The sequence below is a fragment of the Ornithodoros turicata genome, chromosome 2 (genome assembly GCF_037126465.1).
Source record: "Ornithodoros turicata isolate Travis chromosome 2, ASM3712646v1, whole genome shotgun sequence".
Taxonomy (NCBI): domain Eukaryota; kingdom Metazoa; phylum Arthropoda; class Arachnida; order Ixodida; family Argasidae; genus Ornithodoros; species Ornithodoros turicata.
This window is the reverse complement of record NC_088202.1, coordinates 108,153,119-108,181,000: the sequence shown is the minus strand read 5'-3', so window position 1 is coordinate 108,181,000 and position 27,882 is coordinate 108,153,119. Positions and strand designations below refer to the sequence as shown.

At 45.3% G+C, this 27,882-nt stretch overlaps 1 protein-coding gene across 5 annotated transcripts in view; it reads right to left on the bottom strand.

Moving 5' to 3' along the window:
* Positions 1-27,504, bottom strand: part of LOC135385935 (neogenin-like) — a 186,420-nt gene extending 158,916 nt beyond the window's left edge. For all 5 annotated transcript variants that reach the window (XR_010420536.1, XM_064615565.1, XM_064615568.1 and 2 more), the window contains exon 1: positions 27,204-27,504. Coding sequence is in view for 4 of the 5 variants with exons in the window: in XM_064615565.1 (XP_064471635.1) it covers positions 27,204-27,294 (91 nt within the window). In the remaining variant the exon portion in view is untranslated. The remainder of the gene's footprint in view (positions 1-27,203) is intronic.
* Between the last annotated feature and the right edge of the window lie 378 nt (positions 27,505-27,882).

Below are 27,882 nucleotides of genomic sequence, written 5' to 3'. Positions count from 1 at the left end.
TGAGTGCAGTGTGAATACAGGTATGTTCATACCACACGTGAAAGAAAAAAAAATTCTTTGTCGCGTCGAAGCTTAGTTGATTGAACTGGTGCGTCGACAAGTTCCTCGAAGACGTGAAAGACGTCATTATCCATACCGCAACAATGCTCACCAACACATTTTTTTTAATACCTGAGGAGAAGTACCGCCTTTTATATACGGCCGCTTCGTGACACGAAAACCACGCGATATATGGCTGCCTTTCATGTTCAGTGTGTGCTCAGTGTGACTGGCACCCTTTCCATTCACAGTGCATCGCAAAGAACAAAGATGCTGCTCAAAAATACGCCACCTCTACAACTGCACACGACCGCTTGAATCGCTTTCCCTGACCCCCTCGGGTTCGTTAAACTCCGACAAAAACGAGAAGACATCTCCATTCAGCGGTCCTCTCGAACCCAGCCCGCGCAGCTCACGACACGGAACTTGCCAGACAAGCGTAAACATTGTCTTCTCCGCAAAAGGGTTGTAACTCCTGGAGCGGAAGAAGGGGACATAGCTGTACGGATATCGTCGGTCGCTTTTCCGGTATGCGGGAGAGGCCAAATCTGGCAGCGTCTCCCCCCGCTTAATTAACCGCAGGTGCTTCGGCAGGGTTGCATCCCGTTGTGTTTTGGGCCCACTCACGTTCCCCTCCGTTGTCACGACGCAGCGCCAGAAAGACAGCTTGCATCGTGAAGTGCGACGAAAAACGAACGCCTTCTCGGTCTTTAATTAAAGAGAACACCGCAAGGGGAAAGCATTTGCCACATCTGCCCGTATTGATCAGAATAACCCGTCGTCGGATTGAAGGTGACAACATGTTCGTGAAGATTGCGTATTCCGCCTTAGCACCGCGAAGCAACTATGGCTATGAGCGGCCTACAGGCGAAGAGAGATGGAGAGAGGAGGAGGAGTGCGAGATAGAGGCGCTACTATTCATCCCGGGCCGGCTTCAGGGGAACTGTACCGACATCTATCTGGAAAGTGTGCCGGCGAGTGCGGGGAAACGCTGAGACATCACTGCCTCTGGTAGGACTCGGACCCATCAGCTCCCAGTCTTCAGCGTGGCCTTGGAGCTATACCGCCAGAGGGCGAATGTTGTATCCACTCGCCCATGTCGGCGGTACGAAGATTACGTGCGAACAGCGTGTGCTTGCCTCACACTGTCCGCCTATTCGCACACTGCTTGCCGCAAACAGAGTCCGCTTTCACGGTGGCATTCCACGCCGCAACTGGGAGGTGATCTGGGTTCGAACCCGCGCACCGGCTGTGCTGCCTGGGTGTTCTCCTTGGGGTTATCTTCAGGCGCTTTAAGACAAATGTCGGCACAGTACCCTGTGAAGTCGGCCCAGGACACACGATCGGGGGGATCGTGTGTACCCTGCGATAGCCGTGACGTTGCCCGCCTGAGCAGGGCCAACTATGGCAAGCAGTTCCATCATCACCACCAGCAGCAGCGCCGCCGCTTACTTGAGCGGTAGCTGTACGTTGTTCATTCAAAGTTCACTCAAGAAAATGCCGCATCCGTCATGCAGAACAAAATGACGTCACCCTGGAGGATGAATAATGGGAGGTAAAGGAATCCGACATGAAGGGTCCTCGGACACCGTCCTGAAGATCGCTATTCTGCCACACTATCCTTGTTTATTTACCTTTGAGGCCTCACCCAACGTTTCTTTCGGACGAAGGGCGGTTCTGTTTGTTTATCTTGCTACTCCTGCTGTCTACCGCGCCCAAGCGAACCTGTGGGCGTGTACTGGCTACTCCGTGAAGCAATTTCCTCGACGTCAATGCGATGTGGACGAGCAGCTCACACGAGCAAATAGACAGGCAACGAGAGCCCGTTCCGAAAGCGTTATCACAATTTCCTTTTATGAAGTACTGTATCACAAGGCTTGGTAGTATTCTCTTCTAGTTATAAAGAAGGCTGTTGTGTCGCCATGAACGAAATCGTCACTGTAGTCATCGTATACCTAGCTTTTCTACCTTATTTCGCAATGCTGAAACTGTTTTAGAGATTTTCTACCAGCAGCAAATCTATACGTATTTCGATTATAGGTTGGACAAATGTATAATTTACATACAGCATAGTTAAGGTGCATGTCCTTCAAAAGTAGAGTCGGTATTACAGTCGACTTGTACAGCGCTACGTGAGACGTGCTTTGTCTGTGGCTAAATGGAGAAAAGATATTGCTTCGAAAAGATAAAGGAAACAAGCGATACTTCACAGACAAAAATTGGTACTTATTTTACACAGTTAGGTTTGTGCTATTCTTTACAGATTATTTGCAGGCGATATCACTTTTATTTCTATATTCAATCGTTCAAGGGGTGTAAACAAGCACATTTGGTCATAACCCACCTACTTTTGCCTCGCATGAGAGACACCAATTCGTCCAGACGTATGCATGCGGGAGCCTGCAACGGGCCACGTGGTAGAACCACACACATCATTAGTTTCCACATACACAATGAATACAGACAAGGTCTTTCAATCATCCCATTCATTTTTCATTCCTCCGCCGAGTTTCCCTTTTATGCCCCATGTTATCTCGCTGCACCACCTTACGCTTTGCCAGTCGACTCCCTCGAATATAGATACCGAAAAAGTATTCACGCACACACTCGTAAAAACGCTGCTTCACTTTCTAAAATATATTTCCTGTCAGTTATGGATTCGACGGCAACACACTGACCAATAGAAAGACACGACTTCTTTTCTTCGAGTAAAGTACAACCTAAAGAAGAAGAAAAAAAAGAAGTAAAGAGTAGGATTTAAAGAAGATAAAAATGGAAAACGTGGTATCTCAGAGCCTCGTGTGTACCCATCCTGGCGGTGACAGCCGCAGCCACGCATGAAGTACGTTTTTCACCGATGCCACTTCAAGATGGCCGTTCCTGTGTGTGACAACGAGTGCAGTCCGCTCGGTCACCACGCGTCCATATGAGACGAAATAGCAAACAAGAGAGAAGGACCCTTTTGGGTGTGGTGGCTCTTATTTCCTTTCGTGCTGCATTCTGTCTTTCGGGTCTTTAGTACCTTTGACACGCCACATTTATTTGTCCTTCAAACACCCTCAAGTGAACACACTTTCCTGATGCCAGAAGAAGCACAAGTTTAAACAGAAACACGGTGGAAGGCGGGTTTATTACAGCTACGTTTTTCAAGATGGATCTTGAAAGTGTGAATGCTGTTGAGTTTACGTACCAGTTTCAAAGCACCGGAGTCGAATGTGCGCTTGTGCAACGACCCGCATAGACGAATATTTCCGCGGTTCTGTAATCCCATTGCGTCGTAGTGCTATTGTGTGATACTGCGACCACAATGTTTTAGAAAACGCATTTTGGGGGCTGCCATATTCTACTCCACAGATCCACTAGTATTTCACTCATTTTCCGGTATTTTATCTTTCCTTTCCTCTTTCTTTCCTTTCTTTTTACATGCTATCGCCTGTAGTTCGTGAAGGGGAAGGGGTGATGTAGGGGGAAGGCGGTCAGCCTGCTCTGAAGTGGCGGCTCGGTGCACCCAGGGGAGGGAGAAGGGGGAGGGTGAAAGAGGGAGGGGAGAGATGATGGTGGCACAGGAGAGGGAGGGGCGTGCTAACCCTCTTGCTCTGGGATTTGGGTAGTTCAAGAGGACTACCTACCACAGAAAACTATCGAGCATCCCTCAGAAGTCTTCATTGGGAAGCTCCCTGTACCACGGTAACCGCCAGGATTATTGGCGAAGTGACCCCATGTGTAGTTCGTGAATACTTCTCGAAAGGGGCAAAGTACGCGGAACCCCCGGAAAGAGAAAGAAGTGGAAAGGAAAGGAGGGGATACTTCCCTTCCAAATATGCAAATATACGTATATTGTTAATCAGAGAACATCAACACCTCTAGTTGCCCTCCAAGCTGATCCGAAATCAATTTCAACACCAATTCTTCAATTTTCTCACTTGGTTGGCTGTGCTCTTCTACTATATCGCTGTGGACATCCTGTTCACCTCTCTATTTTGACTCAAACGATGTGATTACAGTTCACAGCCGCATCACGAGGAAACTCGGAACATATGATACTGGGAGCATTGAAAACCGAGCGTTCCTCCTCCCTGTCTGCGCGCAAGGATAAAATTATTCATCGTTTTCGCGGCCTGGCTCGTTATCATAGAGTCAACGCCCTGGAGACTGGTATTGCTTGCCCGCTTCATTCCACTGTCTTCAACCCAAGAGCTGTGATAACGTGACATTTCCTCGGAGCTCACAGCGCAAAACCGTTGAAGCCCTGCTGACATCTCCTCCCGAAGGGAAATAATTCCAGGAAAACGCGCAATCCGAAGTTGATATCAGCGGTCGCAGGTTGGTAAAAGAAAGAAATGGAGAAGTTAGTCCAAAACCATTCGGGACTGGCGACTCCAGGACGCATTATTTAGGGCTCAAATGAAGGGAAAGGAGGGTGGGGAAAAAGAAGGGCACACATGCACAGACGCGAGCAAAGAGGTGGAATGACTGGTAATGTCGATTACATTTAGGCACACTAGATGTTAACTGTTTTGTTGTTTTTTATACTTATTTATACTTTTTTTATACTTATTACTTTTTACTTAATACTTTTATACTTATTACTTTGTACTTAATACTTTTATACTTATTTTTATACTACTTTTATATATATATTGTTTTTTTCATTGATACGTGTCCTGGTGTTGTTCCAACTACCGTGGGGCATATCCTCATGACCTGCCAACGACACTATGTCTGAAGACCTTGTACTGTAGAACAATTTGGTACACAGGTGTTGTGCTCTATCTGTGTACATTTCATACATCTTCATATCTTTCATATCAAGCAATGGGTTAAGACGACGCGACCTAGATACAGAAGGCCTGCTTATTGCCTCCTCTCCCTCCTTCGCTACGTGGGCATACAAAGTCAGAATTTGTCTCCTACTGCGAATCGCCGTTCTGCGAATTCAAGACTTCGCGAATGATTGCAGCTAACTTGGAACCTGTAGACCTGAATCTGTTGACAAAAAGTGCGACACGCTTTCCAGAAAATCAGTCTTGACAAAAGATATAGGAATGTTTTGCGCTTTATTTTAAAGTTTTCCCATTTAGTACGCGGGGACGTTCAATCACTACTCGTAGACGACGGTAGTTCGTCTCCATGGCTACGCCCGCTGAAGGCACGTTCGTGATTGGTTACGGCCGTTGAAAACACGATCGTGATTGGCTGACTCTTAGTTCTTGCGCCACGTCGACGAGTAAGCAAGCTCTCTCTATCTAGGTGGTGTTGGTTAAGACATCTCACAAGATCGTCATCATGTATTTGTTATTGTTCTTCGCGGTTGTTTTGTGTTCCTTGCGATTTGCAACGCGCCAAAAAAAAAAAAAAAAGGACAAGAGAGTTGAGTTCAAAGTGAGGCATAGGCAGGATGAACGATACTGATGTGACGGAGGTGCACTGTGGATGAGAGGTGCACTAGAGTGGTCTTTCCGCGATGCCCGTTTCTTGAAGAAAACGCACGAGGTTGGGAGCTTTTGTAATTCGTTCTGCATAACAACGTTCCGGAAAGAGGACGTCCGTCACTACGCCACTCCACTCCGTAATCACTAGGTGAACACGGACTCGTCCAAATGCAAACAAGCTCCCGTGAAACGAACATTCTTCTGCCGAGGCGTGAAAAATCAGCGAGATGTGAAACGAACTCTGTAATTTGAAGCCCCAAGTGATCCAGCGCTCTGCATACTTCATCAAAACACAAGGCGTACGTGACACAAGCCTTCGCAGTTTTAAAATTTATGTTGACGAGTTTCAAATTAAGTGAATCCAGCACCTTTTATTATGTCTTCTACGTGGTCTGTACTTAGCCGCCTATGGGCGGAGCCCCTTAAATAATGGTCAAGCACGAAGGAGCATTATACTCCGATATAATTACTGACATTTTGTGTTTGGCCCTTGTTATCGTAATTCGAAACATTCCCTGGCGTGTTCGGTTACTTTATGAACGGCAATACAAAAAAGTGTCATACTGGTCCTGTACACGTACGTCTATAGCTATGGAACAGTGACGAAGCAAAAAGTGAACACCAAATTGTTGTTTCTGTAGGAGATCTTCGCGTCATAGAACAATAAAAAAAGTTCCCTTTTGTCATCACTTCAATTTCGCCATACTCGGCATTGCATATACTCGAGGATATTTAATACCAGGGGTTCATAGAGGGTTTTCCAATATCTCCGCTCTGTAATTTGCGATATGCCGCACCCCAAGTTAGTACTTTTCTTCCCTTTCCTTTTTTTCGCGAGCATACTTTAACGACTAGTGCACAATTACGACGAACTCACGTTCGTACAGCTTTTAAGAATATAAAAATTGTTAGTAAAAATACAAAATCTATACACGTCTAACATTTCTAGGGCAAGGTGAGGCAAAATGAGACGCGGGGCAAAACGAGACATTTTTTGCTTGACATCATCTTTCTCAGAAAGCGCTGCTTCGTGAACTTCACACTTTAGTGAGAGTTGTCTCTATACGTATCCGCTTTATTCAACCTCAGGAATTGTCGTGATTGGTGCATGTGTTGAAGAGGAAAAATTTTGTCTGTTCACACCTAGAGGGTGAAGACCTGTCAAAAAGGCCCGAAATTATTAGTTCTTTTTCTGTTCGTGAGTGCAGCGGCGCTTTACGAGTCTATGTCGAAACGCCAAGTTCGCATTGTCTTTGTTTAGTATTATTATGTACCTAGCTAAACCTCTACACAATTCAGTCTCTCTGGGTGGGCTCGTTTTGAACAGAAAGATTTATTGAGGTAAGGACACATACGGGACGTTACGCCACAATGTTTCATTTAAAAAAGCACAATTCAACAATTCAGTAGCTTTATGCATGTTCCTGAGGTGAGTGGGGGAATGAGCGAAAAAGAAAAAAGAGAGAGAGAGAGAGAGTGAGAAATTTGGCACCACCAACGTGGAAGCCGGCTACTTCATTTCCTGAGGTATTCCATTTTCACCCATTATCTGAGAAGTTTCGAACATGCGAGAAACATATAAGTTTTGCAAAGCAAAATATCGCGATAAAACAAAAAGCAAAACAAAAGCGCCCAGAAAAGCAAGCTACGTGTGTCACAACAAACTTGGAGCGCCTTATTCGCGACGGACCAGCGCACCGCAAGGGGATAATGGGCTCATCAAGAGTGCGTTGGGGATCACATTGCTTGCTTCCCTTGCAAGAACAGCGACAGATACGTCGTGATTATGACATGGGGTGACTGAACGGTACGGTGCTGATCTGACTGGTACGGTTCATTTTTCTGGGTTGCCACATTTTACCGCGAGTGAAGCGACATGTCCATCCTCATTCAATGCCCATTCAATGCTCATTTGCCCCTATCGGGGCGAAATGAGACGGTTGTAACTTGTGACTTTCGCTGTATATTTTCGTGTTATACTGGTCTGTCGTCGTAAACTCGATACTCCTAAGGACGCTCCTATCATCAGCTTTTTTTTGTTTTTTTTTCGAAATGGAAGTAGAAATGAAACGTTCACAAATAAGACGCTCAATCGCAAATTTGTGTCCCAACTTGCCCGACCTTACCCTGCACGCCGAACCACGATGATGATGATGATGATAATGATGATGGTGGTAGAACAAAACGTAAAAATGTACTACTACTAAATCTACTACTCGCAAATGTTAGAGACGAATTCAACGCAACGAGCAACACACGCAGAACTACATAAACCACACACGCCGCAGAAAATACCACAAAGGCGGTGCTCCGCTTTCTGCGTGATACGGGCCTCCTGGGCTCCCTGTGAGCCGGGTGTTTTTGTTTATTTTTATGTTTTTAGGGAATAGCAAGCCGGCGTGCTGCCTGTCTGACCTTTGCCCTTTGATCTTTCCTTTTCCTTTCTTTCTGTTTCTGCCAATAAATCCCCCCCCCATTCTGGACAAGTGATTTTCCCTAATCGTCCTAACGCTAAGTTGAGCCTTTATACATCTCTATATTTTCTTTACTATCACCATCATCATACCTAACAACGCAATGTGTACAATGTAGAGGGCGTCCTCTGTTCCCCAGCGGCAGAGCAGGCTGACCTCAAAGAAACGGGATGGATACTCCCTGGAAGACGCCAGCGATTTTCAGGCGTAAACATGCATCAGACGTGCTGCCTCGCTGCCTTTAGGAACATGTGTGTGACGACGCTAAATAATCATGTGGAAGGCAGTACTAAGATTTAACCTCTGTATAATAGCTTGAAACAATGGCCACGTGGGAAGACAGGGTGACGACAACAACAACAACAACAACTAAATCATGACTATGGCCTGGGGTGATTCACCGCTTGAGAGCAGTACCCTACCCCATTACACGAGAAGCATGAGATGTGAAATATGAAAATGAAGTTATGTGTGTGTGGGTGACGACGCTTTTCACTCCTGTGCATCAAATACATAGCTGTCCATTTTCTTGGGACTGCTGTACAGGCTGCGCGTATACAGTTATCTCGATGACTTCTTTCTAAGAATGTTGGATTAAATCGGATTCACTAAATAACACATATGTGTAAGGGAGGCAGTATACGAACCTCACGCTCAAGCCTACAGGCATAAATCTAGATTTTACGCCGTTCCCCTATCATAAGTTATAGATTCCCATATTCCACTATTCCCATATGTCGGCGCATATTAGAGAACAAAGCAAGAACTTAACACAAAAAATAGCCTGCAACGTCAATAATTCAGAAAGCCTCGGAGCCAATCACCCCCACGAAAATGGGTGGCTCTACATGTCACGCGGAGGGTGCCCTTCTTTGTACCTACCCATCGCACAGCCTTGTATGTATTTGTGAAAAGCACTTTCCAATGAGGACGGATTCCTGATTGGTAGCTGCCAGATGCCCCGAGGGTTTGAGATGAATCATCCATTATTCATTCACTGCTGAAGTTTTTACGGAGAGCAAAAGCTGGAGTGGAGGAAATTCTTTCCTGGGTACGGTGGCCTCACCGTGTATTGATCCTCGCCGATACAGACGGCCTGCTGCCTCATCGGGATTACGTAGGCCTCATTAGCCATTACCGCACCTCTCGATGCGATCGATAAGCTAGCTTACGCGATAGGTCGGCGTTGATTTCATTTCAATGACGGAGAGTTCTCTGATGAGTGCTACACTGCTTTTCAATTGGTGATGCTGGAAAGCTCAAGATTTCACGAACTTCACACAGTCAACGACGATTTGGCAACGTCGTTCAATTAATGTGTGCCTTACGATTGCAATATAGCGTAGGCGACGGCACATCAAGAAGTGTGCGTAAATTTGATTGCTTCAAACTGGAACGGTTGGGTTGCTTATTTTATTTCAGATATTCCTTCCCATATGAAAAATCTGATTGTGTAAATACAATAATCTTTTCCCTCAACTACGCGTCCCGAATGTGCATGTTCTAACTTTGCCCTGCGATGTAGCACCTGCAGGAAAAGCTGATTTTCGGGGTCTTTATCCTTACATTTCGCCATTACTCTTTTTAATAACTCCAGCGCATTCCAAGGCATGAACTGTTCATTGAGTTACTGCTAACACCACTTGGACAACAACAACAACCAATAAATCGTGACTAGAACATGGGGGTGATTCAGCGCCGGAGAGCATTACTCTATAGCCCATTACACGCGAAACATTACACTGGTGACACTCGTGAAGGCACATACGAGTTATCTACGAAGAAGGAGAATATAGGATATACAAGGAGCGTATATGTAAAACATAAAAGCTAGCTTGAGCACTAGCTTGATCAGCACTAGCTTGAGTTATCAGCAGTATTATCCATATAGCGAAAGAAGCAGAGCAAGCATATTATCGCAGCACCTGTCAGTCGGCGCTGCCTGTCAATCTGATTTGTGCATCGTGAAAATGCAGAAACCTTCTTTGAGAGTTTGGCTGTTACTAAAAGAGGGAGAAATTCAATTCGACACGCAACAAATTCTGCTACTCCCATAATGAGCCCTCTTTTTTCTTTTTCGTCTCCCATCCTGTTTCCTGTTCACAAACGTACTTCCTATTCACGCGCGTTCTTTCTGTGAAATATATGGTAGAACAGCGCTAGAAACGCCTAATGCGATGCACCACAACAGCCATATATCTCGTCCCATATTTTATCACTCCCTGTTCGGTGATCTGCTAACCCGAGCCAGTATTTCACACAATGCAGCTCAAAAGCTGTCTTACTACCAGGCATCATTCTTCACCCGTAAGCGCTCTTCACAAAACTATAGGTTGCGGACCCGCTGGAAGGTGCATCCTGAAATGCAACACACGTTCTCACATAGTCCGTCTAATAGATTGAAAGAACACGTTCGCTATGCACCGGCTCTTTGCGCCGCGCATTCTGATTATTCTCCCCTTTGCATTGGAGCATCCGACATAGTGCGTAGCGCTGAATTATAACCCGGCTATGTGAGGTGAACTATGTTCATGCCGCTCCCTTTTCGCCACCACCCACGAGGCAACTTGAGGGATAACAACGCGCGGCGGGTCACCCGAAGTGGTACGTAATGCTTGCACTGCAGTGCTACAAGTGGCTTGCGTGTGGGCTCCAGCAGAAAGCATACTTTGCGTCAACGGCGTTTAAGAAACAACTTACGTCCAGCGTGACGAGAGTTAAAATCTGAAACGTGACACCGCGTGAGCAGAATGGCTTCAGGGGACGAACGTAGTGACTCCATTTCCGAGCAGGTGGACAGCGTCCAGAACGGGAATATTTCCTGGGGTTCATCGAAGTTATATAGTGCGGCGCTAAGGACAGGTTTGCTGAAGCAGTTTGGCAGGAAGTAGGCTTGCGGTTTGCCTAATGACATGTATTAGATGTGTTTCTTTATAAGTCCCGGTGTGGGTACCATCTTCCTTCTGCAATTTGGATTAGGCACTAAATAATGTTCTAGTACGACTTAACCGACCGTACCGCAAGTCACCTTCAGAGGACAGACAACGTTGCACTTTGGGTGATATAAGTCGGTGAATTTAGAGACATTGCATTGTGCCGTCTGTTATAGTAATATGGTTATTGCCTTATGCAATGTGCCTAATGCCAACTGGTGCCCACGTATAACCCTTTGTAACTAATCACAATGAACTTAACCAAATCCGGGTGTTTCATTGGGTACTGGTAAACTCCGTAATGAAACTCGAGTAATTTAGGCAAGTAATTAAGGTAAGTTCGTTAGGTGTTTAGAGCCTCTGTGTGTTTGTGTCGTCCCTGGATGGTACTTGCTTCGGATGAATGCCTTCCTGCAACTCAGTCGGTGATGTGCAGACCACCTCACAATTGTACTTTCTTTCTTTCTTTATTACACGGTATTTTAATTACACAGTTATAAAAGGACTGAAAGGATGAGCCCTACTTAAAGTAAAGCACCAAGTACCTGGCATCAATGACCATACTGAAAACTGGAAAACGACACTATGCGGACCGTAAAGTTCAAAGTGACCAATAACACATCCAAAGTTCAAATGATGTGTAGGGACGATGATGTCTTTTTTTCTTTCTTTCTTTCTTTTCTTGTTCGTCTCTGACCATCTTAAGGTCTACTATTTGCTTGTGAATATCGTTTAATATATTCTTATCGTCATACTTATATTTATGATAGGTACATGTAACATAATAATCGACGAAATTTTTTCTGTGTGACCAGAGAGCGAGTCGCACGAAGGGGCATGGTACAGACAAGCCGGTTCTAGGATACTGGAATAGGGCGACGGCCTACGAGAGGGCGATTCTTCCATTGGTCCCGAGTCTCGACGCAGTACCGACCGCCGGTACCGCCGTGTACCGTCTTAAGCAGTAGTCAGGATGCCTGTATTCAGGCACACTACTCGCCCTACGAAATCATGTGGAAAATTGTCACATGTCTCAACATCCGGCCACGCACCTCTCTCTTCAGTCTTCACTCACTCTGCACCAAGCCAAACCCACATAAAAGTTGCATATACGTTTACGCTAGTTTTGCATACATGTAATGGCGTACTGACTACTGAACACAGGAAATTTCCCACCAAAAGAGCCAACAGTGCATTCAATAGCCCATTTTTAAACGGAGGAGGTTAACCATTGTTTACCATTTGTTACCATAATATTAGAAACGGTTTTCTATAATTGCAAATTGTTCATTTAAACACCTATAACATTGTTACAGGGAAGGAAGAACTATTATTTCTAAGCTTCATGACTTCCTATATTTTCTAACGTGGAAAATCGTATGCGTCACTTTATTATGCTTAGACTTAAGAAAAACGCGCTCGATAGCACGGAGCGTAGTATTTTGTTCTGCATGGTGGAAAAGCAAGGGTTCAAGGGCCCGTTTCTCTAGCTGTTAGTCAGCTATTCGACCGATGGGAACAATTGACATCTATTTTTGTCATTAAATGTAATATACTTTCAATTCAACATGGAATGCCACAGGATTCTGTTTCGGGTGCTCTGCTTCTTAACACATACGCGAGTGACATCAATATCAGGCTGAACGGATAGGTTTTTCAATATACAATTGATATGACCCTGCTAATTTATTGCAAGAACTTGATCGAAGGAACCATAAAAATGAAGGTAGTATATTTCAGACTACCATACGTACAACGGCAATACACCGTTTTCCAGCCAGCCTCGCTCCCAGCACATTCCAGCAAGGAGGAAAGCGATACCATGGAGGAAGCATACGACGCGTGTGCTTTCCTTCTCTCTGGCATGTGCGGTAAACAGTTTTCAACATGCTCCCCCGGCTAGACTGCGTTGGCTTTCAATATGGCGGCGTCCACGGGAAAACGGTGTATAGGTTACTCGTTCACGTCATCACAACAAAGCTGGTCTGTTTTCATAGCCCTGAGAACAACTTAGGACTGTTACGAGCGTTTATTTACAGACTCAAAGTTGTACAAAGTGCACTTCCACTGGAGTATTCACAAACAGTCATATATTTAGCTTTGAGTTTGTCTCTCTGGACATCATCCTTTTGCGTTTTCATCATCTCATCATCAGATTGAACTTTCTGTATTAAGTGTACTGGGGTAGCCAGTTTGACTTCGTCGAAACTTACATCCCCATTTTTTTCTTTATTCACATCACATCACATCACATGGAGAAACATCGCACATAAGTTATTTGAGGAAGAACTTGCGCACGGTATGTGTGTATATTTATTTATGTATATCATGTACTACCATACTAATTCTTGTTTTAGCTTATCAGTCAGTTGTTATCATTGTGATCTTGTCGTTTATCAGACGGTCAGGTAAAGCATACCGCTGCTTAGACATGGTATTGCTCTGTTCGAAAATTGTTCGGGACAGCAATGCAGACGGATTGACAGCATGATAGAAAATATACAAAAGTATATAAAGGGCAATTGCCAAGACGCGACATATTGTCATTTAAAAGTCACCACAGATATACTGTGCTTTCAAAGTATTACTTCAGTAGCGCCATGTTAAATAAAAGCAGAACCATTCCCGCTCCGCAAAAGCTCATTTTCCACTGCACAAAGTTGCGCGAATACAAAGAAAATACGGAATATATAAGGAAACACTACATACAACAGTATTCAATGCCGTATCCTGATATACTTCGTTCAAAGAAGAAGACGAAGAAAAAAAAGAAAACTCCCATAGAAATGTCGATAAAAAAAAGGCTGTTGTCTAAACAATGTCATGCCAGTGTCTTTACTTTGTGTTACATCGTTGTGTCTCATCGTCATCATTTATTGTTGTTGTTGTTGGTGTTGTTGTGTTACATGACTCATAGTCTTCGTCGTAATTTTTTTTTTAACATTCTGGATTTCAATCTGTGTAAACGCACCACCTAGATGTAAAGTGAGGGCAATATTTTATCAGTGTCTGCCATTGACACGGGTTTCCCACATGCCAGAAGGTGTTGGCCAGCGTATAAAGCGTATAAATGAATGTTAATAAATTAATAATAATAATAATACACGCTGTCTCACTGCTAGACCCATGCCTTCACGTCTTCTGTGCGACGAGGACAAGATGGTGATTGTGTCACAAGCGACCGCTTGAGTGCTGTTGCGAAAATGGCGAGCGTGGGGCATCCATGTGCTCACAAGTCACTCACTGCTCAGCGTGTCGCTGAGCAATGTTCGTCGAGGGCCATGTTCGACCGTGTCGCCTCCGGCCATCACACAAGAAATACATTCATCGGACGTTGGCCCTCGCTTTCCAGCGTGGCTGCGATAGCCACGGTGCTACATGGAAGCTAAAGCGTCGCGTAAATTTCATTCTTCTTTCAAACATCAAAAAGAAAGAGGAGAGGAAGACGGCAAATAAGAAAACCACAATAACGCGAACGATGCTCCAAATGAAAGTAATGGAGAAGCCTCCAGTGAGCGTGGCTTTCTTCCAGAAGAAGCGGCGGAGTGCATACTGAGTGCACTAGAGCAGTACGGAGGGCTATCTCATCGCAGAGGAGCAAACGCGAAATGGAATATTCATGACCGAAAGGATCTCCATGAGCGGCTCTACATACCACACAACCGCAATTACGGTGGTCTTGTAAACGAAGAGGCGGACAAACAGCCCATCCAAAGAAGAAGGGTTGAAAAATGTATATAGAGTAGAAAGGAAGGTGTGCCTGCGGTTTAGAACATCGAACGAAAGAGAAGAACGGGTTAGAAGCTGTAGAGTTAATTGAATTTTCATCTATTAATCATCGGGATTGTTTCCCGCTCGGTACGGTACGCGAGCAACCGTCGTCAGGGTACATTTTTCGGAGGAGAGAACAAGTTGGTTCGTGAATATGGAAAGAAATGCCGGTGCGTCTAGTGATAAGGTGAAGTGTAGAGAAACTCTGTCGAAAATGTGATTGGTGAAGGGGAATACTCGATAAGAACTCGATCTGTGTAAGCCCTAGTTGCAACACGCACATACACACACACAAAAACGCGACAAACATTCCACAAAAATGGTCGGACTTTGAATGTGGGGGGAGGGGGGATATATTTATTAGACCAAAGGATAAAAAAATGGGGGGGGGGGGAAGGTCAGCCGAGCGGGACGCTTTTCGGCTTGCTATTTCGCAACGAAAAAAGATAAATAAATGAAAGAAGAATAAAATAAATAAAAAAGAAAAGAAAAGAATTAGGAAATAAAGGATAAACCAACAAACGGTGAAAGAAGGATGAGATGGATTACAGAAGAAGATGACTTTAAAAGAGAAGCATGAGGTTAATGCGTTGAGTGTGAGAGTGGGGCACTGAAGAATGAGACTGCGCGACTGGAGTTCACAGGCTGTCCATAAGACCTGAATCACTCAAGAAAGTCAAAACTGCCATAGTCACAGACAGACTTGTGCCCGTTACCAAAAAATAGGAACTAAATACCGTTACCCGTTACTTCAGAAAAAAGTAACTAAATACGTTACTCGTTACCAACATACAAAAGTAACGAGTTTTCGTTACTCACAGGTAACGAGTTACTTTTTCGTTACTGCCGCATAGTTAAAGGAGCCAACAAACATGCCGTCACTTGCCTTCAACTCATTATTAATGAGAAATTGCACTTTTCAAGAAGCTGATACTCGAAATTTACATCAGTGATCTTCGTTCTCTTCCGTGTGATGACATCTGCTGCCGAAGTGGGAGTGATCGGAGGTTATGAAAACACAAGAAAAGACACCGGTTTTCGTGCCACCGATCACCAACGGTTCCCAAAAACAGACGAGGGGCTGCGTCATAATTTAGGGCTCTCAGAAGCTTAGCGAAGACAAGAAAAGGCTAGAAGTCGAAACGCGTTTTTTGTAGCCATAGCACAATTGGTACCCATCCTCGGGAAGGAGTGATGGTCGGAGATTACGGAAACAAGAGAAAAGACAAGGGCCTTCGTTTAAGACGATTCAGCACGTCAACAACACATCCAACGAGGGACTGCAATAATACTTTGAGTCACACGTGGTCGTGGGTCACGCAGGTCCACGCATTGCGCCACACGGAGTGCCGAAATGTGCTCTCCCGCGCTGGAGAAAAGGAACGAGTAACGTCAGTAACGAGTTACCAATTTTTGTAACTGATTCCGTTACTATTACCATTTTTTAAAAAATAACTGAATCGTTACTTCGTTACCAAAAAAAGTAACCGTTACCAAGTAACGAGTTACTTGTAACGAGTTAGGCACAACTCTGGTCACAGACAGCTGTGTGTGATGTCGCACTCGGCCGAGCAGAATGGCCAGAGAAAAGTCTGTGCAGCGCAGCTCGAGTAGGCGTCGTCCGAGCGCGACTCGAGGGGTGTCGAATCTGTGACAGTCGAGAAGAACATGTTGAATGTCAGATTCAACAGCGCAAGTGGGGCATACCAGGCCGTGCACGTTTATATGCTGGACAACTTACTGTTTGAAGTTGATAAATTATCCTAACAAAACAGAAAAAAGAAGGAAAAGAACTAGTATTTGGACCACGGCCCAGTCGGTTTCCTGTGGGATACAAAACAACGCTATCTTTTTTTACACCAAACATCACATTCAGCAGACAACACAATGTGTAACTATACACGTAATCAATGTTCGCGTTTGTGTTCCTGAGATTTCTCCTGAAATTGACATTTTCAACATAGAAGCATTTCGTCTTCCACTCAAATTGGCGTACTGCGTAGCATACAATGTAACCAAAGCAACAAGAGCGAGGTTGCGGTGGCCTATATGTCTCGCAACAATAATACTCGCAATACCGTTACCGAAGCTATACAAAGGTTTGGCCCGTTTTTCTGTTCTGCATCAGCTGAAGTCACTTTTTCCCAGGGTTCTCACCGCCGCAGGCTCCCTCCCTGAATTGCGTATGCAATAATCCATAAGCGACATCGCAGAGTTTGTGGGCACCACGAAACCAGAACACGCGTGCTCCCACACTTTGATGAGATACGCAAACAAACGTCGGTCGACTGCAGTACAAACTTCCCCATCCTCCCCCGCACTTCTCGTAGCGACGCCTGTGAAGGAAAAGAGGTTTTCTTGGCCACTCGTTTTTGCTTCTTCTACTGGAGCGCTCTCTTCCACTTAAAGAAAGTACACAGTAGCAGCTTGCTGTGTTTGAGCGCCTCGCTTCGGGTGGCAGTGATTTTACGCAGACACCCTATTTTCATTCGCCTATTATATCTACGAGGTATGTAAATTTCTCGATTCGGCTCTGCAACCTATGCATAACCTGCGCGTCAGAAAAGACTGTGCACACTACTGCCCTGGAAGAGTGTGCGTGCGTATGCATTCGAATGGTGCGCAGACGAGAAAAGGACAGGGAAACGGGAAAGGCTTTTCGTGAAACGTGGGTCGATGAAGTAGGACCAGAAATTGTCGCTTTCTACTGGATATGTGTTCCGTGAAAGAAGCCACTCTTCTCATCTATTGTGACATCCCTTCGACAATGCTATAGAGCCAGTGCTTGCGTATACGGTCCCAGATTCTTGGAGTCGTACTCGAGAATCGTCCTGTGTGAAACGTCAGGAAGGACTTTTTCGCTTCCTTTCCTTAGTTGTATGGCGTGGGCTACACGCAGCTCCCTCGATTAACCGTAGTATTTACTTCTATAAACAATGCTGCGCAAAGAAAGAAAATCCTGGATGCGACGCATCACAGCCGCACGGGCACAAATTCGCTCGCTTGTTTTCGCTACCTCGCACCTTCCCGTTTTAAGCGATATAGGTGCGTTGCAGACGCATTTGTAAATAACGTGCTCTGGTCCCGGTTGCATTTCGATGGAGTGATTACATTACATTGATTACAGCGAGCATCGTTGAGGAGGCAAATAATTCAGGAGTGTGATTCGGCTGTGGCATTGGGAGCGGGAGGAGTTTCGAAAACGATCGCGCATCTTACGGCCCTGCTGTGACCTTTAGCAAGCTTTGGTTTCTACTAGAGATGGGACGAATCCAGAATTTTCCGAATCCGAATCTGAATCCAAGGAAGGTTCTGCGAATCCACGAATCTTACGAATCTCGAATCTTTCGAATCCTTTCTTTAAAAAGAGTTTGAAAAGTGAGAAAAAAAAACTTATACTGAAAAGTGTTTTGAAGCAGAATGATACCTTTGTTTAATGAAAAACAAATTAAATAATAGTTTAGTTTCAGGAGAAAATATACCCATATTGTTCTTCTTAAACTTAGTTTATTTAACATGTTGTTCATCGACTACAAGAAATACAGAAATTCTCGAGTCTGAATTATTTTCATAAAACTAAACAATAATCAAATGCAAAACCATGTTACTTTTAAACTTGTAATATAACAGTTCCTGCCTGAACTCTTTCAGTTCAGCGCAATGTAAATAAAATAAAAAAGAAAACGCCCGTCGGCCAATGAGGCTTTCGGCGGACTACGGAGGCAGTAATTTGAAACAGAAACAATAAAAAGTGGTTGGTGGATTCCAGGGCTGGGCAAGATACTTCAAAAAAGTATCTTCGATGTCTATACTCGATACCCTAAAAATTGTATTTCCGATACCGATACAAGATACAGAACCGAAATTGATTTTCGATACAGATACTCGGTACTGTATCGTCGATACTTCGATACATAAATGAAATCCCGAATATAATAAAGCTGGTGTTATGATTCGCGAAGTTTACATCACTGAAATAACAATATAATAAAGCTGGTACTATGATTAGGGAAGTAAAAACATTTATTCGTTATTTCTAGAGCCTTTAGTGTATTTTTATAGCGCACTTTTTCTGACAGGGCTTGAACGTATCCGACGGCACGGATTTAATGAAGCTGCACCGTCTAAGCAGCTAGTCTTGTTAGAACTTTAGACTGAAGCCATGGGTACGTTGAAACGATCGCATCAATAAGCAGCCTAGCAAAAACAATTCTGTAAGACAATGTTTTTCGTGCGTACCGGTCTGTGAGCACTTGATTCTACATACGAATAACCCTGAAACTTTTTTTCTGCTGCTTTTATCGTTTGGTACTGCAGTACGTACCCGGTAGCCTCTGACTTTGCCTCTGACTTGATTTTCTTAGTTGGCCGTTGTGAATTGTGAGCTGTAGAACGGGTTACAGTGCTCAAGCTAAGCCGGCGGTTATTCTTTCCGCATGGCAGACGCGTGAAGGTTGACTTCAAGTCAAGTGGACGTGCTCTTGCGCACTGAGGAGGGGGACATCGGGCAGCGCAGTTCCAGAAGCCGTGAGGTTGGTCCTGTGTAAGGCGTTTTCGGCGCGCCCTCCGTAGAAAGAGACGGAAGAGATTCTTCTGGAACCAAGTAGAAGCCGCGCGCGCCCACGAGCCCGTCCCAGGGCAGGGCCCAGGGCCTCCTCTCCGGGCGACCTTGACGATGGAGCGCGCGCGCGGACGTAAGCTTCGAACGAATTTATGGTCGACAGTCTACGCCGCTGCGGCCTGGCCTGTACTACCGCCTGAGCGAGCGCCGCCGACCCTTTCATCCCCACACACACATCCACAACATCCCCACACACAACACACATCTCACAACATCCCCAATATTTGCGTCCTTTTTTAGTATCGAGTATCGTTAAAATACACGATACACTAAAAATGTATTTTCGATACCGATACTCCGATACTCTCATTTTTGGCACGCGATATCTAATACCGATACACAAAATGTATCGAAAGATTGTATCGAAGATACATGTATCTGCGATACTGCCCACCACTGGTGGATTCGAAAGATACGATTTGCCGTTTTGGGCACTGGGACTCGGATTCCCGAATCTCGAATCCCTGCCTAGGATTCAGTTGGCACATTCCTAGATTGTACAGCATTTTCTGAAGCGGCTATGTAAACGTGCACCAAGCCTTACCCACTGCGAGTCTCCCCCAGTTCCGCACAATACAAAAAAAAAAAAAAAAAAAAACATATCAGGAACAACGAATAACAAAGCCGGAATGTCACATTTCCTGCGTGTCCCAGGATGAGTCTCGTCAATTAGTTTATGCTAACCAACATTGAGAGTGTAGTAGGGAGACAAATGAAGCATTCCTGGAAAAGATAAACTTTCTCAGGCCCCCACGGAGATCCTCCGCGGGACGTGCGCGCCGGATAATTTACGAGCGCGGACCGGCATGCCAGGAAGCGCATCTTTCGCGGAGAGACGAGCTCGGACCTCATTAGGGGCCAGCAGACATCACGTCATATGCCCTGTCTTCATAATACGCCATGTGCGGGATGCTGTGCAACCTCAACTTGACCTCGACGTAGTTTCAAACTCGTAAGCCCCCATCACCATTATTAACTGTTTGGAGAAAGTGAGTGGTGCGTCGAGTAAACAATTCGTAATTTCTGCGTAGCGTCCAATTTGTTCCTGTCGTGAGTGCTGCCCCTGTTTTATTTTGTTACACTTTTGTGCTGCGCAGAATTTTTGAAGGTTTACGCTGAAGTTTACTTTGTGACGTAGATTGAGAATGTCTGCGTCTGCTGTTGTGCCTTACTGGTGCTTGCGCTGGCTGAGGAAAAGTTCGAAACACACACACACATGTTGGATTCCGGTGCCATATACGCGGCTGTGACGCCTTTAGTCTCTTAATTATGCATTTGTTGCGGCACAGTCGCAGTTAGGTGAGTAACTATACACTTTAAGAGAGAGAGAGAGAAGGAGAAAATTGGATGGTAAGTGCAGCTTCTAGTCTCCTAGAGTGCAATTAGGGTAAGGTGGGGCAAGATGAGACTCGGGGCAAGACGAGACATTTTCTGCTCGACGCCGCCTGTCTCAGAGACGCGTTTTCTTGTTCTATGTTTATTTTAGACCGGCTACGTCCGTTCTGCATTTACAGGCCAGAAGCTCTAGACCCCTGAAAATGTGCCTATGGCTAGTTTTTTTTTTTTTTTTGAAACACACGAAAAATAAAAACTACATGATCAATTGGAAATTTCTGTCTCCTCTTGCCCCACCTTACTCCCCATTTTGAGTCCCTGGCCCTGACATTTATTCCTGGTCCTGGGCACAACAACTACTCCCTAACAGGTGGTGGTGGGTGGTGAAAGGGCTCGCCGTTGTCGGCCTCACAGAGGTGGGCAACGTCACATAGTCACGTGGGCAACATTGGCATAGGCTTCGGCGCATTTAGCCCGGAAAAGGACTAATTGCTGTCTCGATTCATCGAGTCTTCCTTTTCTTCTTCTTTCTTGCTTCTCTTCTTCCTTTCTTCTTCGTCTGCTTACAGTGTTGTATTTTCATAGCTGCAACACTTCCACCACGTGGTGTAACCGCTGGATACGACGCAAACAAAGTTTTCATACCTCTATTCACTTCGAGGCGTGTTTCTTGCGAGTTATTGACGTTATTTTTGACTGACACTTCTTAACTTTTTAAAGCGTAAATGGCATTAAGGTTGCGTTAAACGTTTGTCCTCAAAAATTTCTCAGCGTTTGGAATCAGACTCACTTACTTAGCTGTGAAACTTAAAGTAGCGCATATAGCGCGCAATAGTAAGCACTCATTGATTCACCTTCCCTTAACTGTCATTTAATCGCAACGCAGTTCCATCACCCACCACCACCCGCAACGACAATGATGACGATGAGATATGGGACGTGTAACCGCAGAAGCTGCGGTGCCGTATACGCTAACTTATCTCATGACACGTGAGAGTTTAGATGAGTGATGCAGGACCGGCCGGAGCGGAAATCGGAGCAGTTCACGGAACGACGTAAATGTCCGCAAGGTGCACTGCAGTAAGTACATAACATAGAAACTTTCGCCAAACGTCACAAGCATGATATGCTTCCTATGTTCCAACTTGCACATTGTATTTAACTCCGAGGTGTTACAAATGAACCTCTGTATGCAATAACGGGATAAGTCGACTTATCCCCTGTTTAGTATTTTTGTTGCAATGGCGTCTACATACCAGTATGCACCTGCCAAAGAAAATTTAGGACCGTATTGACCCGCTGCACGAGTGTAAGAAACGGGAAATACATGCATAATGTAAAACCCCGAGATTCACCCGCTCGCTTGCTTCCTAGCCGTTTTTTCAGGGAAATGCATGTGTGTCAATGGGACGGGCAGTCAGATCGGGCCCCTTTTCTAAACAGGTATACACCTGGTGTAGCCTAAATTTTGCTACGTTGCGGACACGAACTTCGGCTTCCACTCGAGAGACATGTCCTCCCTACCTCACTTGACCGTGTCAGCAGTGCTACTCTGCGTTGTAGGCGGGAAAACGTGTGTACCAAGCTAAGGAGTCATATTATGCTGGTCTTCTATAGGACATTATTTTCAAGATTGTGCTCGTTTAGTAGCACGATAAGCTTGATCCTGGCTGCTCCACTACACACAGGTGACTTCACCCTACACCTAGCATCAACATTGTTCACCAAAGAAGTCCGTCACGTGAAAATTATTTACTTTTTTTTCTTTTTTTGCACGAAAACCCAGTGCATTCGGTGTTACATTGAAAAATGTCATGCTCCTGGATTTCGTTCAATTTCCGCGAAGTGACGCACCCAAAAACGATGCTAACAGGACATGCATGTACAGTAGACACATACAGCTTGGGACAAACGTTTACGGAACACCGGGGTGTTCCATTTCTCCATTGGAGTGACACCGCAGCGGCAAACAGGAGCGTATACACATACTGGGAGGTGTAAAGAATAGTTGGTCGCCCGTTTCCCTATTCGATCTCTTCCTGATAGCTAGTAGGGGGTCGCTCCGATGAAGAAACACGCCACTGCCGTGTTCCGAAACTTTTGTCCCAAGCTGTACATATTATTTTACACAGTTTGCATTTGCGTTATTGGAGGAAACCCAAATTTACCAAATATTCACTTGCAGCTTTCTCGGTTTCAGGTTTTTCCGACTTATTCCCTTATTGCATACAGAGGCTCAATTATGAAGCATGCGATTTTTTTATAAAGCGATATGGTTGATGGGGCCGGTCATCGTGTAGGTCCGTCTGTACCTTTATATGACCATGTGAGAAAGTTTACCACGTGACCAAAAGTTTACGGTCAGCGGCGACTCCACGGAGCTATTGCATTTGAAAGCGTTTGGCACGACGCCAAGAGACGCAGTCAATTTTTCTATTTCTTGACATCTCTTGCAGTCGCGCTGACTATTTGTGCTTGTTTTATAACTTTTACACTTTTCGAATAAAGAACTTACTTACTCAACTAGTCACGGTTTTCATCATTTCGTGACAGGGCTAAACAGACCAACAACAGCTTGTGTGTTTGACATCTGGTGCAGCTGTTTTTGGACTTATTTTCAAATTTGGCGAAAGCTCCGTTGATGGAAGGGATATCAGAAACATAAGGCACGGTGTATCATTCGGGGTATCACAATAGAAGGTCGCTTAAACCAACGAGTTACGGCAGTAAATGGTACCGCATGTTTCTCAGCATATTCGAGTAATCCAGAGATGCGCGCAGCAAACTGCGCACAGTTTGCTAAACCGTGTGACCAGGGTGTCGGAGCGAACCGAAAACCGGAACCGAAAACCGAAAAAAACCGCTATTTTGGCGCGAACCGGAACGGAATCGAAACCGTATACATTTTTTTTCGCTCAGGAGGGAAACCGAAAAATAATTTAACGGTTTTCGGTCCAAGAAAAAACTTCGCCGGTTTGGACTACGGATAGGCGAATGAGACGTCATGTGCTCTGAAGTCATGTCATGGATACTATACGAGGGTTACGGTTACGATGGAATGTATGTCGGTATAGTATGACCCTTAGGCTCCCTTTGTAATGGTTTATCGTTCGCGCACGCACACAGACTTCGAGGTACATGTGACTCTCTAGCAATGTGCCGTAGTGTTCGTTTTAATTTGATCCCCCCAAACTCTCCTCAACTAAACAACAAGGGGGCTGCATAACAGCTTCTTTATCGGTAATGTCGCGCAACGCGTCCCTTGTTTGAGAGCAGCTAAGTTGAATACATTTACGTATACGCGAGGGCAAGCCCGTGCAAAGTGGCAACTCTTTTGTGGACAGGACACCAAGAAAATAAAACGGAGCCGTCGAGGCATTTGTGAGTGAAGGTGTTCCTCGATTTGCGTCGTACTCGTGCGGTGGTGCTTGCTTGCTAGACAGTAGCAACAGACATTCGGATGGGACGCAATCGCTCCAACCCAGCAAGAAAGTACTTTATGTATGACATCACGACAAACAAGTCAGTTTGTAGCATGCGCTTCAAGAAATGAGAAAGCCCGTTTGAACAGACAGTAACCTACAGGAACCAGGAGCTACCAATTTCACAGCTGTCTATTAATATTAAATGCAATGTATGCTGAATAAACGGGTTTACATTTTGCAACATTGATTTTTTTTTGTGGGGATGAGTATTCCCAGCAGAAGCGGAACCGGTTAAAAACCGGTATGAACCGTTATTTTTTTGCTCCGGAGCAGAACCGGTACCGGATCGTTTATGATGTAACCGGAACGAAAACCGGAACGAAAAACGTTTCGGTTCGACACCCTGCGTGTGACTGCTAGATTTGGCACCGTTCTTGGAGAGAAGTGACAATTAGAAAATAGGATTGCCATTACTGGCACTAATAAGACTTACGGGCAATAATGGTACAAGCTGCATTGGGATTGTATTGCAAGTCCTCTGATGGAGAGAGAGAGAGATGAAGGATGTCAGCCACGCAGGTGCAACCAGTCGCTCTAGAATACTTGCTATGTCTGATAAAGCAAGACGTTAATCACTTCCTTGAGATATTATGAGCGTTGAGTCTCCTCAAGAGATGGCCGCAGGCCTACGGCTTTCAAAACTAATTAGAATTGCATGCACTTCGGACAGGTTCTGCTTGTTCGTCACGAATTTTTCGAAAAAAGAAAAAAACGTCAGGAAAGTAAATTACAACGTTGCATAGTGGATAAGGCAATTAAACATAGAAGGACAAACATAACACAGTGTCCCCGTGTTTCCTATAGCGTGGCTTTGTACGTTCAAGAGAGGGTATCTGCATCAGTGATTTATCCAGCCCCCCCCCCCTCCCCCAACTTCACAACAGCTATTGTCTTCAACTGCCACCATTCAATTGAAGTATCCAACTTGGCGTTGTGAGGCTTGTGGTCTGCTTGTCCTTCTATGTTTAATTGCCTCGACTACTGCAGCGATACAATTGAACCAAATTACGGTTAAGGCCTTGCTATAGTAACAGATTGGCGTGTGAGAGTCGCGCTAGTGCTAGGTGAGCAGACCTTTTCATTTATATTTACAGCAAAGCAATGGCGTAGAATATCGCACGCTGACGATGAAACACCCCCCTTCATTATCCACAAAATAAAGCTGCCGTCGTCGTTGCTGTTCGTCATCACTGACGTTCACGAAAGAGACAGAAAAAAGAGCTTTTCGGAAAATAAAGTGTCGGATACAGGAGGGTCACAAAGCTTTGAGTGAAGCATCTGTGCTAAGCTATCCGGATATAATGTTCTTTGTCTAACCGAAAGTCCGGGGGCTGTATATACTTTCTGCGATGCTCTCCTGTTAGCTGTTTCCATTGTCATTGTTGTTTTCATCCGTCACTGCTTCCCAGACGGATAAGAAATCACCGAATCCCTCAGTCTACACGAACGAGTTGGAAATAGGAGAAAGAACAAAAGAAAGGAGTGGGAAAATGGTCTGCGCTCGAAGGGCAAACTCGCACGTGAATTCCCTCGAGTCTCAGGAAAACTTTGAAGACGGATCAATAGGACTTACGGGGGAGAGAAAACAGACCCGCGGCAATGCACGTCGAGCTATATGTCAACCGCACGCGCTGCGCTGACTTCGCTCTCAGGTAATCTGAACTTAACAGCCGCAGGTTCCAAGTGGCTCGATGTAAAAGGCTGTAAAATGGTATCGGATTGGGACAGCACGACGTACAGCTCACAATGTAAGCCTGTGTGATTGCCAGAGATGTGCCGTGCTGATACGATGTGTTTCTTCCGGAGTCAACGGTTATTTTGGATTTGTGTATCTGCCTTGCAGTCATCCGCTACAGTATTGCTTGTGCGAACAGAATACTTACTGCAGCGATACAGCTATACCTGAACATGAATTGCGTTGCACGATACGCGGTTTCGGCTAAGCGGTCATGTTGATAGGGCTGCTATACGTATCTTAAATCGCTTTGCTACGCGGATAGATTTATGTTTCCAGATAGACCCTTAGACAGACTATAATAAACCAGTTACTACTCTTTTTGAGGACCCCATCAGTGTTCAAGCTGTAGTAGCAGGCGCAAGGAAATCAAGCCGATACGATCTTGCGAAACTCATAAAAATCGTAAACTCTTCACATTCAATCGTAAACTCTTGACGAGAGCAAAAACGCCGAAATCGTGCACTAGAAGAATTCTCCCATTAGCATAGCGCAGTGGCGTGGACACAGCACCCCATGACGTGAACTGAGTTTTCTGTCTGTTTTGTGTTTTGTCTCTTTCTCTCTCTCCCTCTCTCGCTTTCTTCGACTAGAGCGGATCAGTTAATTACACGTGTTGATTCCCATTTAGTCTTACAAACTGTCAAAACAAATGCAAAAAGCATTGTTGTCACAACACACCGGACAGACGTTCTCTAGGAATTTTAAGTGAGTGCGATTTTGACACTCACCATCACTCAACGGGCGTCAAGCCTCAAATGGATATGTTCCAGCCGACGAGGTCGAAGGCCCCGCCAGAAAGAAATAAATGACAGGAAAGACGAGAGAAAACAGGCTGACATGTAGACCATTTACATTCATGAAGCTTTTTACGTACCAACGAATAGAACAAAGAAACGAAACCGCGGTGCCTCACGAACACGTTGCATGTCCGACTAAGGGGAAATTATTCTGGTGTTGCCAAGGCACAAAACGTATTTGAGCAGCTTTCAACGACTGCAAAGGCGTCGCCGCTCCGCTTCCCCATCCTCTGTTGGTCTTCGTCTGTTTACCACTCATTGACGCTGGGAGAATCGTCCCATGACTCACACCGGAGAGTACGCTATGCCTCACGCATGTTTTGACCCACTATTTACCAAGCTCAAAATATCGTCATGTCGCATCAAAACACCTCAACCTCAACGTGCACGACGTGAAAGCAATCCTACCGCTGCAGCTTAAGCCTATCAACTGATGAACACAACGGAGCCAAGCATATGAGCGCGAGCTGCTTCGCCGTCAACCGCTCCCGAAAACCCAGTGATGTGACAGCTATCTCGCAGCGCGTCGCAACCCAATGCTTTCCTGTAATCGTGTAGGATGGCTGAGTTCTCCTTACCTTTGACGTTCACGATGTGTAGAACGACGACGAAGCAAATAGCGAACATCATCCACCGTAAACCACGTTGTTTTCTGTGTAGCCCTGCCATAACGTCTTTTCACGCACAAGATCGCTCAAACATAATGGAATGAGAAGCCTCTTGGAGATCCAATGTATACAATGGGTGAAGATTCTTCGCAACAGAAGCACTCTAGCACCACATGTCTTGAAAAAGCGTTTACGGTCTTTGTAATTTGGAAACAGCACAAAACAAGCGGGCACCCCAAACCTCGCTATCCACCCGAATATGGTGGGTCCATGTTCAATATTTATCCCGGCGTTATGGCAACGCTCCGAAGGGACGCCCCTCCGAGCGCCAGCCAATGGCGACGAACCTGTTACCAACGCCGCCTGAGGGACGACTTCGAACTACCGGGAGCCTGGATTGGGAACTGGACGCTTGCGAATTTGGAAGCTGGGTGGAGGCACTGAGCAGCCGGCTGCAGGGATCACAAGAGGGGCGCGTCGTCTGCGCAGAGGTGGGCACCCTCACGATGGAAAACGAGATCGAGTTAGGGCGGCCTCACCCGCACCCCTCGGAGGCTTAGGTAAGGTGAGGAGAAATTTCCTGAAAGAGGACTGATGTGAGGTGAGGGGAAGTCCCAGTAAAAATATTAAGGTGAGGTGAGCGAAATTT